This window comes from Opisthocomus hoazin, chromosome W (assembly GCF_030867145.1).
Source record: "Opisthocomus hoazin isolate bOpiHoa1 chromosome W, bOpiHoa1.hap1, whole genome shotgun sequence".
Classification (NCBI taxonomy): Eukaryota; Metazoa; Chordata; class Aves; order Opisthocomiformes; family Opisthocomidae; genus Opisthocomus; species Opisthocomus hoazin.
The window spans coordinates 48,486,585-48,500,002 of record NC_134453.1 but is presented as its reverse complement, the minus strand read 5'-3'; the positions used below and the strand labels follow the sequence as shown (position 1 = coordinate 48,500,002).

The window sequence follows — 13,418 nt, the reverse complement described above, 5'->3', positions numbered from 1 at the left end:
TTATTGCTGTTCCTGAGTCACTGTTACATAGTGGCAACATAATGGAAGATTTCATTCCATTTTTATCTATTTTTACCATACAACAGAGCAATCAAAAGAAATAATTGCAATAGTCCCTGTGTGACTACAGGCTTGTCAATGCGATGCCCATCTTCAAGATGGGCCAGAAGGAGGATGCAGGGAACTACAGGCCTGTCAGCCTGATCTCAGTGCCAGACAAGATTATGGAGCATCTCATCTTGAGTGTGCTCACCAGACATGTGAAGGACAACCAGGGGATCAGGCCCAGCCAGCATGGGTTCATGAAAGGCAGGTCCTGCTTGATCAACCTGATCTCCTTATATGACCAGGTGGCCCACCTAGTGGATGAGGGAAAGGCTGTGGATGTTGTCTACCTGGACTAGCTGCCCATGATTTGGATGGATGTACTCTTTGCTGGATAAAGAACCGGCTGAATGGCCGAGCGCAGAGAGTGGTGAATGGAGTTAAACCCAGCTGGCGGCCATTCATGAGTGGTGTTCCCCAGGGCTCAGTTTTGGGGACAGTCTTACTTAATATCATAGAATCATAGAATCGTAGAATCATAGGTTGGAAAAGACCTCTAAGATCATCGAGACCAACCATCCACCCAACAACACAAGGCCTACTAAATCATATCCCATAGAGCCACATCTACACATTTTTTAAACACCTCCAGGGATGGGGACTCCACCACTTCCATGGGCAGCCTGTTCCAATGCCTGACCACTCTTTCAGTGAAGAAATTTTTCTTAATATGTAATCTAAACCTCCCCTGACGCAACTTGATGCCATTGCCTCTCGTCCTATCACTAGTTACCTGGGAGAAGAGACCAACACCTGCCTCACTACAACCTCCTTTCAGGTAGCTGCAGAGAGCAATAAGGTCCCCCCTCAGCCTCCTCTTCTCCAGGCTAAACAGCCCCAGCTCCCTCAGTCACTCCTCATAAGACTTGTTCTCCAGACCCCTCACCAGCCTCGTTGCCCTTCTCTGGACACACTCAAGAACCTCAATGTCCTTCTTGTAGTGAGGGGCCCAAAAGTGAACACAGTACTTGAGGTGCGGCCTCACAAGTGCCGAGTACAGGGGCACGATCACCTCCCTACTCCTGCTGGCCACACTATTCCTGATACAAGCCAGGATGCCATTGGCCTCCTTGGCCACCTGGGCACACTGCTGAATCATGTTCAGCCAGCTGTCGACCAACACCCCAAGGTCCTTTTCCACTGGGCAGCTTTCCAGCCACTCTTCCCCAAGCCTGTAGTTTTGCATGGGGTTGTTGTGACCCAAGTGCAGGACCCGGCATTTGGCCTTGTTGAACCTCATACAGTTGGCCTCGGCCCATTGATCCAGTCTGTCCATATCCCTCTGCAGAGCATTCCTACCCTCGAGCAGATTGACACTCCCTCCCAGCTTGGTGTCATCTGCAAACTTACTGAGGGAGCACTCAATCCCCTCATCCAGGGGTTGCAGTGGGGCATGTGCTGGTCTCTTCCCAGGTAACTAGCGATAGGACGAGAGGTAATGGCCTCAAGTTGTGTCAGGGGAGGTTTAGATTGGATATTCCGAAAAATTTCTTCACTGAAAAGGTTGCCAAGCATTGGAACAGGCTGCCCATGGAAGTGGTTGAGTCACCATCCTTGGAGGTATTGAAAAGACGTGTAGATGTGGCACTTAGGGACATGGTTTAGTGGTGGACCTGGTAGTGGTAGGTTAATGGTTGGACTCAATGATCTTAAGGGTCTTGTATGAACAAGGAAGCCCTACTTTTTATTTCAGGTCACATTTAACGCCCTGGAATTGTATTTAATTAATATTTTACATCAGTGCAGTAAGTTTTCATGGGAAGTTAGAAAACTTTCCTACCCTCTTGTGCTGTAGAGGACAGCAAGAATATGTAGCATGTGAGGATTGAGGATGCTATAGTATCATCGAGGTGAACAGGTCCCTCTTAGCCATTCAAAGTAGGTTACAAAGAAAGATGTTGGCCAAAAGGAGTCTGAATATCTGCTGAATATTGGGTTACACAAAAAGTAATTAGTTTCTTCTTAGCAGATATAATATCCATGGTAGGAGAGCATCCTCCATATCTTGCAGTTCCTCCTTCATCTCAGATACTTTGCTGAACATCCATGGAGGGAAATACTTACACCTAGTTGACCAGCTTTAAGCCTTGAGAAGCTAGCTAGCTGTCCTGAATGCTCCCATCCTCCTCCTCAATTCTTTAAACCTTAATAGGAATGACGACCAATCTGTATGGCCAAAATCTCCATGTGGTCAGAATTCCAAGATACAGATCATGTAACTTGGAGAAACAATGGAACAGTGAAGTTCTGGGAACAGATCACAAATAGGACATGGCAGTGGTTCCTCTATGGCCTTACTCCTCCATTGCAGGATAGAGGAGAGCAGTCTGTCCAGCATAACCATGCTGTCAGTCAGATGACATATCCATGTGATGCAGCCATGCTTCTGAATTATGCATAGCTGAAGAGCCATATATTAGTAATGGTCTATCACATCGGGTACTATAAAGGAAGTTTCACAAGATTCAAAAATCTCCTGATTTCAGAACCAGAAGAATTGTCCTGAACAACATTAGCAAAACCAAATATGCATTCTGTCTTCTTTCTTTTTTTTCTTGCTATTGCTAAAAACATGCAAAAAAAGATGGGCTCAAGACCCAGAGTAATGAATTGCTTTGAACTGCACAGATACAAGGCTTTGCATCTCTGCAACACAGCAGGGAGAGAAAGAAAGGTAAAGAGAAGAAAAAAAACCTGATACAGAAAGTACAAAACCAATACCTTCTTGTTAGCTTATCCTTCATGAAAAATGTATCAATTGGATCTATCAGTTTGTCTGCATTAATAGCACAGAAAAATCTGAAAAAAAGAATTTGTGTGCTTCCTAAAATCCCTTCTAATTTTCTTTAATTTTTTTCTCAGTAGTTTTCAATACCTGCTGGACTAGGCATAATAGGTGTTCCTGGTGGCCCTCCACCTCCTGGAGGAGCCTAGAGAGGGTAGAAAACAGCAGTTAGCATGAAAGGAAAAAAATGTCACAGTCAGGAATGAATATGGTACAGAAGAAAAAAGTATCATGAATGTCATGAGTTATCTGGTAAAAACATGCACATTTTCTGATAAGCTAGCAAAGCAGCTCATTAAGACAACATTACTGGTCAGCAGTTCTGATATATGCAGATCTATGGATCCAAGAAGATACATTAGTCAAAAAATCTGAACCATGCTGTGAGTCAGACAAGAGGGATACTTAAATCAGGGCCTAAGACAATCATATTTAATTCCCTCAGCCTACTTTTGTTACCACCAGTTTTCCAACTGGCATTTCTCTTTCATTGTTTTCAGTACATAGTCAATGGCAGAGTAACCAATGTTTGCTAAGCACAAAATATGGGGATGCTTTCTGGAAACAGAAGAGACTAATCACCAGAAGAAAGCTTTCTTTCTGAGGCAGACTTGGTATCTCAGTATCATGACAATTTTAATTCAGTCTCTATAATATTCCACAACTCTTTTTTAATAAAACCTGTGTATATATATGTATATGTATATATGGATCTGAACAGGCTGGATCAATGGGAAGACTAATTGTATAAGATTCAATAAGGCTAAGTGTCAGGTCCTGCACTTGGGTCATAACAACCCCATGCAATGCTACATTCTTGGGGAAGAGTGGCTAGAAAGCTTCCTGGCAAAAAAGGACATGGGGGTGGGTGTTGAAACATAAAACCATAGAATGGTTTGGATTGCAAGGGACCTTAAAGATCATCCAGTTCCAAACCCCCTACCATGGGCAGGGACACCTTCCACTAGACCAGGGTGCTCAAAGCCCCATCCAATCTGGCCTTGAACACTTCCTGAGAGGGGGCATCCACAGCTTCTCTGGGCAACCTGTTCCAGTGCCTCACCACGATCATAGGAAAGAATTTCCTCCTTATATCTAATCTGAATCTGCCCTCTTTTAGTTTAAAGCCATTACCCCTTGTCCTATCGCTCCACGCCCTTGTGAAAAGACCCTCTCCATCCTTCCTGTAGGCCCCCTTCAGGTACTGGAAGGCTGCTCTAAGGTGTCCCCGCACCCTTCTCCTCTCTAGGCTGAACAAACACAGCTCTCTCAGCCTTTCCTCATAGGAGAGGTTTTTTCCAGTCCCCTGAACGTTTTTGTGGCCCTCCTGTGGACCTGCTCAAACAGGTCCATGTCTTTCCTGTGCTGAGGGCTCCAGAGCTGGATGCAGTACTCCAGGTGGGGGTCTCACCAGAGCAGAGTAGAGGGGCAGAATCCCCTCCCTCGACCTGCTGGCCATTGTTCTCTTGATGCAGCCCAGGACAGGGTTGGCTTTCTGGGCCACCAAATTTTTCGGGCACGATTTGCCCTTAGTGAAGCTGTGATGGCTGTCACCAATCACCTCCTTATTTTCCATGTGCCTTAGCATAATTTCCAGGAGGATCTGCTCCATGATCTTGCTGGTCACAGAGGTGAGGCTGACTGGCCTATAGTTCCCCGGGTCTTCCTTTTTTCCTTTTCTAAAAATGGACATTATGTTTCCCCTTTTCCAGTCAGTGGGAACTTCAATGGACTGCCATGACTTCTCAAATATGATGGATAGTGGCTTAGCATCTTAATCTGCCAGTTCCCTCAAGACCCGCAGATGCACCTCATCAGGTCCTATAGACTCGTGCACCTTCAGGTTCCTTAGATGGTCTTGAACCTGATCTTCTCCTACAGTAGGTGGTTCTTCATTCTCCCAGTCCCTGCCTTTGCCTTATGCAACTTGGGTGGTGTGGCTGGAGCACTTGTCGGTGAAGACTGAGGCAAAAAAGTCATTGAGTACTGCAGCCTTCTCCATATCCCGGGTAACCAGGTCTCCCATTTCCTTCGAGAGAGGACCCACATTTTCCTAGCTTTCCTTTTGTCACTGACGTATGCATAGAAGCTTTTCATGTTGCCCTTGATGTTCCTGACCAGATTTAATTCTATCAGGGCTTTAGTTTTCCTAACCTGGTCCCTGGCTGCTTGGACAACTTCTCTGTGTTCCTCCCAGGCTACCTGTCCTTTCTTCCGTCCTCTGTAGGCTTCCTTTTTGTGCTTGAGTTTGCCCAGGAGCTCGTTGTTCATCCCTGCAGGCCTCCTGGTGGTTTTGCCTGACTTCCTCTTGGTCAGGATGCATCGCTCCTGAGCTTGGAGGAGGTCATCCTTGAATATTAAACAGCTTTCTTGGGCCCCTCTTCCCTCCAGGGCTTTGTCCCATGGTACTCTACTGAGCAGATCCCTGAGGAGGCCAAAGTTTGCATTCCTGAAGTCCAGGGTAGTGAGCTTGTTGTGCGCCCTCCTCGCTGCCCTAAGGATCTTGAACTCCACCATTTCATGGTTACTGCAGCCAAGGTTGCCCTTGGTCAACAGCTGGCTGAATATGAGCCAGCAGTATGCCCGGGTGGCCAAGGAGGCCAGTGGCATCCTGGATTGTATCAGAAATGGTGTGGCCGGCAGGACTAGGGAAGTGATCGTGCCCCTGTACTTGGCACTGGCGAGACTGCACCTTGAGTATTGTATTCAGTTTTGGGTCCCTCACTACAAGAAAGACATTGAGGTGCTGGTGTGTGTCCAAAGAAGAGCAATGAGGCTGGTGAAGGGTCTAGAGGAGCGGCTGAGGGAACTGGGGTTGTTTATTATCGAGAAAAGGAGACTGAGGTGAGACCTTATTGCTCTCTACAACTACCTGAAAGAAGGTTGCAGTGAGGTTGGCGTTGGTCTCTTTTCCCAGGTAACTAGCGATAGGACGAGAGGCAATGGCCTCAAGTTGTGTCAGGGGAGGTTTAGATTGGATATTCCGAAAAATTTCTTCACTGAAAAGTTTGCCAAGCATTGGAACAGGCTGCCCATGGAAGTGGTTGAGTCACCATCCCTGGAGGTATTGAAAAGACGTGTAGATGTGGCACTTAGGGACATGGTTTAGTGGTGGACCTGGTAGTGGTAGGTTAATGGTTGGACTCAATGATTTTAAGGGTCTTTTCCAACCTAAATGATTGCATGATTCTATGATTCTATTATTTTTTTTCTCATATTGATGACAAATGAATAAAATATCAGGATGATGCCAGCTGCATAAATTTGAGTATAGTCATATAACTTACCTAGAGTGCTTAATCATAGAATACAAAACAAACCCCCAAGTAATATATATTTACTTAGTTTCAGGTATTTCTGTGTTGCAAATCTGTTTATGAGTAAACATTGTACCCAGACTGTTCTGGTTGTTAAACAAGCTTTTTAATGTTCTTAAAAATGTTTCCAATAATTTTTTTCAAGTCCTAATTATTTAGTGAGAACTCGGTCATAACACCTTGTTTCCTACATTTGCAGATCCACTAATATTTTGAAGTAACATGAAAAACTGCCTACTTATAGTTTGACAAAAATGTTATAATGTCAATAAAAATAAACTGACCTCCCACATTTTCCATAATAAAAATGATGCAGAATGCTAACAACAGATAATTATTTTCATTGCTATATTGCTTTTATTATATTTTTAATGATTCCTTACATTTTAAAATGGTAGATATACTGTTCCAAACAGAAAGATTTTTTTCAGTAGCACTGAATATAAAGTTTTGATTGTTCCTGTCTGCTTAAAAGGACATTGCTGAGATTTGCTAAAATTCACTGAAATATTTTGGAATGAGGTGGAGAAGTTCTGGAATTAACCAATAGACACTTTCTCACTAACCTGATAAAAATAACACTTCTGACAAAATATTTAGCTGTAATACACTATGTGAACACTGTTTCCAGGTGGTCTAAATCAATAATGTAGCAGCTTTCTGACTGATAGCACTCCTCCTCAGGTTCATACAAGCAAAATAAATACTTAACACTTCAATGGGAAGCATCTCTGCCAGTCAGTGATTAACTCTCAGTTAATCGTAGATTAAAGAGAAATCTTTTACCCAGAAGTAGCAGTACGTTCCTGCAGTAAAACAACATGTATATACCTCTATGCCCTTATATATAACACCACATGACAGTTCATCTTGTTATTCCCTTTTATTGTAAAGTAGGCAAGGTCACTGGGCATCTTTTATAAAGTGTGAAAACCACCGGTCAGCTTATACAAATCAAGGCATAATCACAATTTCATTTCATATTGCTAGCAGTCCCATAGCTTTTTTTCCCTCCAAAATATAATTGAATGAAAAATGAATGTGTTAAGATTGACTTTGCTAAAAGTGTTTGAAATGATTATTCAGACTTCAGCAATGAAAAATTTCCCCATTTTCATTGTAGAGATACAGACTCTAAATTCAAAGGTAGCTTTAAATCACATATTCCGAATTTCTGGGAATTTTTATCCTTTTATCCATGTACTTGTGTGTGGAGTCCTGGCTGGACGAGAGGGGTCATAGTTTGGTGCGTTGAGCAACCCAGGTTCCGATCTGGAGGTGAGCCTTGGGAGCGGTGGACACGGAACCCTGCTGGGAAGGGAGAGCGATGAGCTCGGGACACTGGAGCAGGGGGAACATCACCGTTTCCTGCCGCACTGTCACTTCCTTCCTGCCACGTTGCTGTTTCCTGCCACAGCACTGTTTTCACATCGAGATGCAGCTCTGCACCAATCACAACGAGTTGCAGTAGTTTTGCCTATATATGGATTGGGGGTCTAACCATTCAGATGCTGTAATAGTTTTGCTAGATAAACCTTGTTTTTGCTGACTAATAAAGGTGAATGATCATACTCATATTGGGGTCACATCGTTACAACGTTTCCGTAACCCACGCCTACATTTGGTAGCAGAGGATGGACGGTTTCCCTGCAGGAGTCCCTCAGTCTGTGGTGAGCAGCTAGAGAGGGGACGTGGGAACAACGGCTGGGAGGGTCCTGCCTGGGTGCGAACGTGCAGGGCAGACACGGACGGCTGACTCCCAGGGATTTTCGAGCCACACTGGGGCTGCCTGGCGCAGCTAAATTTTAACGTGGAGGCCGTGGTCGCAAACATGGAGGTGGATGCTGCGGCAACGTTGCTCATCGGTATTCTCTCTAGGAGAGGAATAGACACAACGGCAAAGCAACTCATGAAGTTGATTAAACTGGGGCAATGATGGGGTCACTTTGCGGATACCCAGCTACTGTTTTCCATCTCGGAATGGCAAGAGTTAGGAGAGACAATGTGGGAAAGGACAATAACCGGGGAGGAAAAGGAGGAAAAGGAGATAAAAGCCGTCCGCGAGCTCTGGCGAACAGTATTACAGACCTTAAAAGCCATGAAAGCTGAACAAGAGGTGGCGTGTGCTGTAGCTCAGATGCTAGCTCCGGAGCCCGGGAAAGATCACGCGCCTAAGCCTGGGACATTAGCATGGGTTTTCGGGCTACCTGCCATGAGAGGGATGACTGGGATCACTTGTAACACAATTGCCGAGGTTCGGGCGAGTGCGGAGCGCGGTTCTGGTCTGGGCGGAGGGGGGTGGCCCACCGGAAGTTGCCGCTAGAGAGATCAACTCGAAATGCGAGCCGGACGCGGCAGTACGACTGCCCCCGGGGAGAGGGGAGGAGTCGGGCGCGGAAGTGCGACTGCCTTCCAGAAGAGGGGAGGAGCGGCTGCTTTCCGGAAGAGGGGAGGAGCGGCTAGTACCACCCCCAGAGGGGGAGTGAGAAGGTGCGCGGCTTACGACATCGGCCCCTCCTGGGGCGCGGTCTGCAACATCGGCCCCTCCTCTCTATCCACCCTTGCCATCTTCCAGCCAGGCGTCTCCACTCCCGACGCCCTCTGATGGCAGCCAGAACGAATTGCAAGGAAAAAAAGCGTGCGATCTTTTGCAGTCAGTTTTGCAGCATCTTCAAGACATGAGCTTGCAGTTCCAGCATATGTCAATCGTTGCCAACCCCCCCCACCGGGACAATGAGGCTTCCTCTCCGAAATGTTTAGTTGGGCCTCCGGCACCGATCACACCTGCCCGCTGGAGCGGTGTTATAAGAGGTGCCATCCTAGATGGACAGTGGAACGTTGCCGCAGGTATGGGAGGTACACAAGCCTTAGCCTGTCCTGTGGTACAGGTTAATGGACAAAGCAAATGGGAACCACATGACTGGAAGATTTTGCAACAGGCCCGTAGCACCATAACACAATATGGGGTGAAGTCTGAGGCCACTCGACAAATTGTTACCTGGATTTACTCCGCTGACCTGATGTGTCCACATGACTGTCGAAGTTCAATGCAATTGTTACTCACCCCTACTCAGTTCTTGTTGTGGGGAGCGGCGTGGGCACAACGGGCTATGGATGAGGCGATGCGCCATCGGGACCAGCAAGATCCTTATCATGGAGTAACAGTGGACACACTTACCGGACAAGGAATTTATGCTAGCCTGGAATGGCAATTGACCTTCCCCGCCCATGTGCTTCAATTGTCAGCATGTCTTGCCCTGGAAGCTTTCTTTGCACTGCCTGGTTCGTCCGCTCCATCTTTCGGAACCGTAGTGCAAGGAGCCACTGAAACTTACAGCAACTTCATCAACCGGCTGTATAATGCGTTAATGAATCATCCAGATTTAAATGAGGAAAGCAAGCAGCAAATGTTTCGTGTGCTAGCCTTTGACAATGCCAATAAGGCTACAAAACAGCTTCTGGCAAGTCTGCCGAGAGGGGCGGGAGTTGAAGACATGCTGTCCAGGGTCGAGAGGGCTGGAGAACAAAAGCAACAGGCGACGGTCGCTGCTGCCGTGCAAGGCGCGATCAGAGAAGTTGTCCAGCCACTTGCAGCTGCAGTGCAACAAAACAGTCCTCTGCAGGTGCAATCGTCAGTCCGCCGTATTTGCTATCGGTGGGGGGAAAAGGGGCACGTCAGATGTTGCTGCCGTAGTGCCGTCTGGTGTGAGAACTGTCAAAATGATACCCATGCCACAAAAGTATGTTCGGGAAACGAGAGGAGGAGTGCGGACAGAGGCCGCGTGTGGAAACAAATGAATCCTCCGAGCAAAGCAAGAGTTTTTCACAACAGCCTCAAGCCGCAACCAGAGGCAGCTTGGGAATCGACTTGGAAACCACAATAGACGTCGTCCTTAACGACACGACCGTACATGAGATCCCTAGCAATGCGGTCGAGCCAAGGATTAATTCAAACGGCAGAATGAAAGGACTTTTAGTGGGACGTTCTTCTGCTGGCATTAAGGGACTACTAATTGTTCCTAAGGTTACTGATGCAAACTATGCGGACCAGATTCATATTATGGTCCATACTCTTTGTCCTCCTTTGTTTGTTCCAAAAGGCAGTAAGATAGCGCAGATCCTAGTGATAGGCAGCTCAATCGACCATTCTTTAGCAAAGACTTCCCGTGAAAACCGAAGTCTTGGTTCCACAGACCCTACAGTTTGTTTTACTACGAAGATGGACCACCGGCCTAATATGCGTGTGGTGTTGAGTCAGAAAAATGCATCAGTACAAATCTATGCCATGCTAGACACCGGAGCTGACATCACAATCGTAAGTACGGGTGTTTGGCCGGAGGAGTGGCCACTAAGTGTTCCCACAACGGCTATCGCAGGTGTGGGGGGACACTCCGCTCCCATGATGAGCCAATACCCTGTGCAAATAACCTTTCCTGAAGGGCAGGAGGTCAGTTTAAAGGTCTATGTCATGCAGCTGCCCCGAAACTCTTCCAGCCCTAATTGGGCGCGACGTTTTGAGTCAAATTGGACTTGTACTAACTACTACCCCTTTTTAGTTAAGGGCACTGGCGAGCAGTCGCCCAACCCACCGCTAACCTGGCTTTCCAACGAACCCGTGTGGGTTGACCAGTGGCCCATGACAGAAGAGCGACTGCAAATAACAAGGCAATTGGTAGCAGAGCAACTCGCTGCAGGCCACATCAAGCCTTCAGTCAGCCCATGGAATACCCCCATTTTCGTCATTCTGAAAAAGAGCGGCAAATGGCGCCTCTTACACGACCTACGTAAGATTAATGAGCAGATGCAACCCATGGGAGCCGTACAGCCTGGAATGCCATCACCTGCTATGCTTCCGTTGGGTTGGCACGTGATCATTGTTGACCTAAAAAACACTTTTTTCACTATACCTTTACATCCGCGAGACACTCAATGGTTTGCCTTTTCGATACCGGTGACCAACAAAGCAGCACCTTCAGAGCGATATGAGTGGGTTGTCTTGCCACAAGGCATGAGAAACTCACCCACGCTGTGTCAACTTTATGTGGCTTGGGCCTTAGCTCCACTCAGGGAGCAATGGCCGAATACGATTATTTATCATTATATGGATGACATCCTCTGCTATCAACAGGAAGCATTCAGTGACGATTCCTTGACGCAGCTGAGTACTGTTTTAGCCAGCAAGGGCCTTGTTGTTGCCCCAGAAAAGGTTCAGCGATCTGCACCATGGAAGTATTTGGGGTGGCGCATCTCTGACGCTAAGATCCAACCACAAAAGGTGGAGTTAGTGACAAATTTGCGCACGTTGACTGATGTACAGACTTTGCTTGGAGATATCCAGTGGATGCGCAACTGTGCTGGTATTTCCAATGCTGACATTGCACCATTGACATTACTACTACGTGGCTCGCATCCCAGCACAGCAGTCACCCTATCACAGACGCAGCAAGCAGCTTTGCAACACATCGTACAGAAGCTTCAAACAGTTTGGACTGCTAGGCGATTGCTAACCCTACCTGTTTCCTTGCTTATTTGTAACCCTGCCGAGTCACCATATGCCCTTGTTTGTCAGTGGCAAAACAAGAAGGGGGAGACTCATTCCTGTACAGCATCATTGAATAGTCCTGATTTTGCCACTGACAAGCCTATTAGGGGCGATGATCCATTTTACATACTAGAATGGGTGTTTTTAAGTGTGCAGCCGAAGACTAGTACACAGACACGATCAGAAGCTGTGGGGGAGCTAATCAGAAAAGGCAGGACGAGGATAGTGGAAATAGCAGGGGAAGAGCCGCAGGATATCAGTATACCGGTCAAAGCAGCAGATTAGGAATGGTGGTTGAGGCATGCTCTACCCATACAGGAAGCTCTATTAGGCTATGGTGGGAGGATACATTCCCGACAGCCGAAAGGGAGATTGTGGCAGTTCTTGAAGCGTAATCTATGGCTTCAGAAGTCCAGAATTCAGGAGAAGCCGCTGGCCGAAGGAATTACAGTGTATACAGATGTAGGCAGGAGGCTGCGTAAGGCAGTTTGTGTTTGGCAAGAAGGGGGCCAGTGGTGTCATCATATGATACAAGGACAGGATGGAGATTTGCTGCAAATTTTAGAGCTGACTGCCGTGGTCTGGGCTTTAACTAATTGGCTAAATGAGCCTTTCAATGTTGTAACTGACTCCCTTTGTGTAGCCGGGATAGTGCCTCGAATACCGGATGCCTTGCTTAGGGAGGCAGTCAATCCTAGATTAGGCAAGCTGTTTATCCAGTTGCGGACCGTACTGTCTCAACGGGCCGTACCTTGTTGCGTCATTCATGTACGTAGCCACCAATGGGATCTGGGACTAGGACACGGCAATCAAATTGCTGACAACTTAGTCAGTCCCGCATGCCCTATGCCTCCAGTAGACAAGTTTCAGCAGGCCAGACAGAGTGATAAGAATTTTCAACAAAATGCAAGAGGTCTGCGAAGGCAATTTGGGCTGACAGACAATGAGGCTCATTATATTGTACAGGCCTGTCCTAAGTGTGGAAATCAACGACCAGGTATAGGCCAAGGGGTAAATCCAAAAGGGCTGCAGGCACTTGCGCTGTGGCAGATGGACGTCACGCACTTCTCCGAATTTGGGCGACTGAAGTACGTGCATGTCACAATAGACACCTTTTTGAAAATGATATGGGCCACTGCTTTACCTGGGGAGAAAGCGCAACATGTTTGTAAACATCTGCTTTCGTGTTTCGCAGTACTGGGGGTCCCTGAAGAAATTAAGACCGATAATGGACCTGACTATGTCAGTCAAAAGCTGAGATCATTCTTGTTGACATGGGGAATTAAGCACACCACTGTTTTGGTTTCGGCTGCCGCCGGCAACAGAAGCGCCACGCAGCCGCCCCTCCCCCCGCCGGCATGCGGAGGAGAATGAAAAGAAACAGGCAGAAACTGGTGGGTCGGGATAAGGGCAGTTCAACAGAACAGCAAACAGAGGGAAACGGGAACAACAGTGATACAGATAAGGAGAAAACATGACAAAAACAGACCCTCTCTCTCGGACCGCACCGGCGCCGCACGCTCCCGAGCAGCGAGCGAGTTCCCGCCGCGCTGCCCCCCCCCACCAGAACCCAGCGTGACGACACATGGTATGGAATACCCTGCTCTGTTTGGCCAGGTGGGGTCAGCCCCCACCCCCCGGCAGTGCCCCTTCCTGGAGTCCGGTGAAA

The 13,418-nt window shown here is 47.3% G+C and overlaps 1 protein-coding gene across 8 annotated transcripts in view; it reads right to left on the bottom strand.

Moving 5' to 3' along the window:
* The window catches only part of LOC142365612 (single-stranded DNA-binding protein 2-like), a 270,478-nt gene that overhangs the window by 14,568 nt on the left and 242,492 nt on the right, over nt 1-13,418 (bottom strand). For all 8 annotated transcript variants that reach the window (XM_075446555.1, XM_075446549.1, XM_075446550.1 and 5 more), the window contains one exon: nt 2,981-3,035. In XM_075446555.1, coding sequence (XP_075302670.1) covers nt 2,981-3,035 — 55 coding nt within the window. The remainder of the gene's footprint in view (nt 1-2,980; nt 3,036-13,418) is intronic.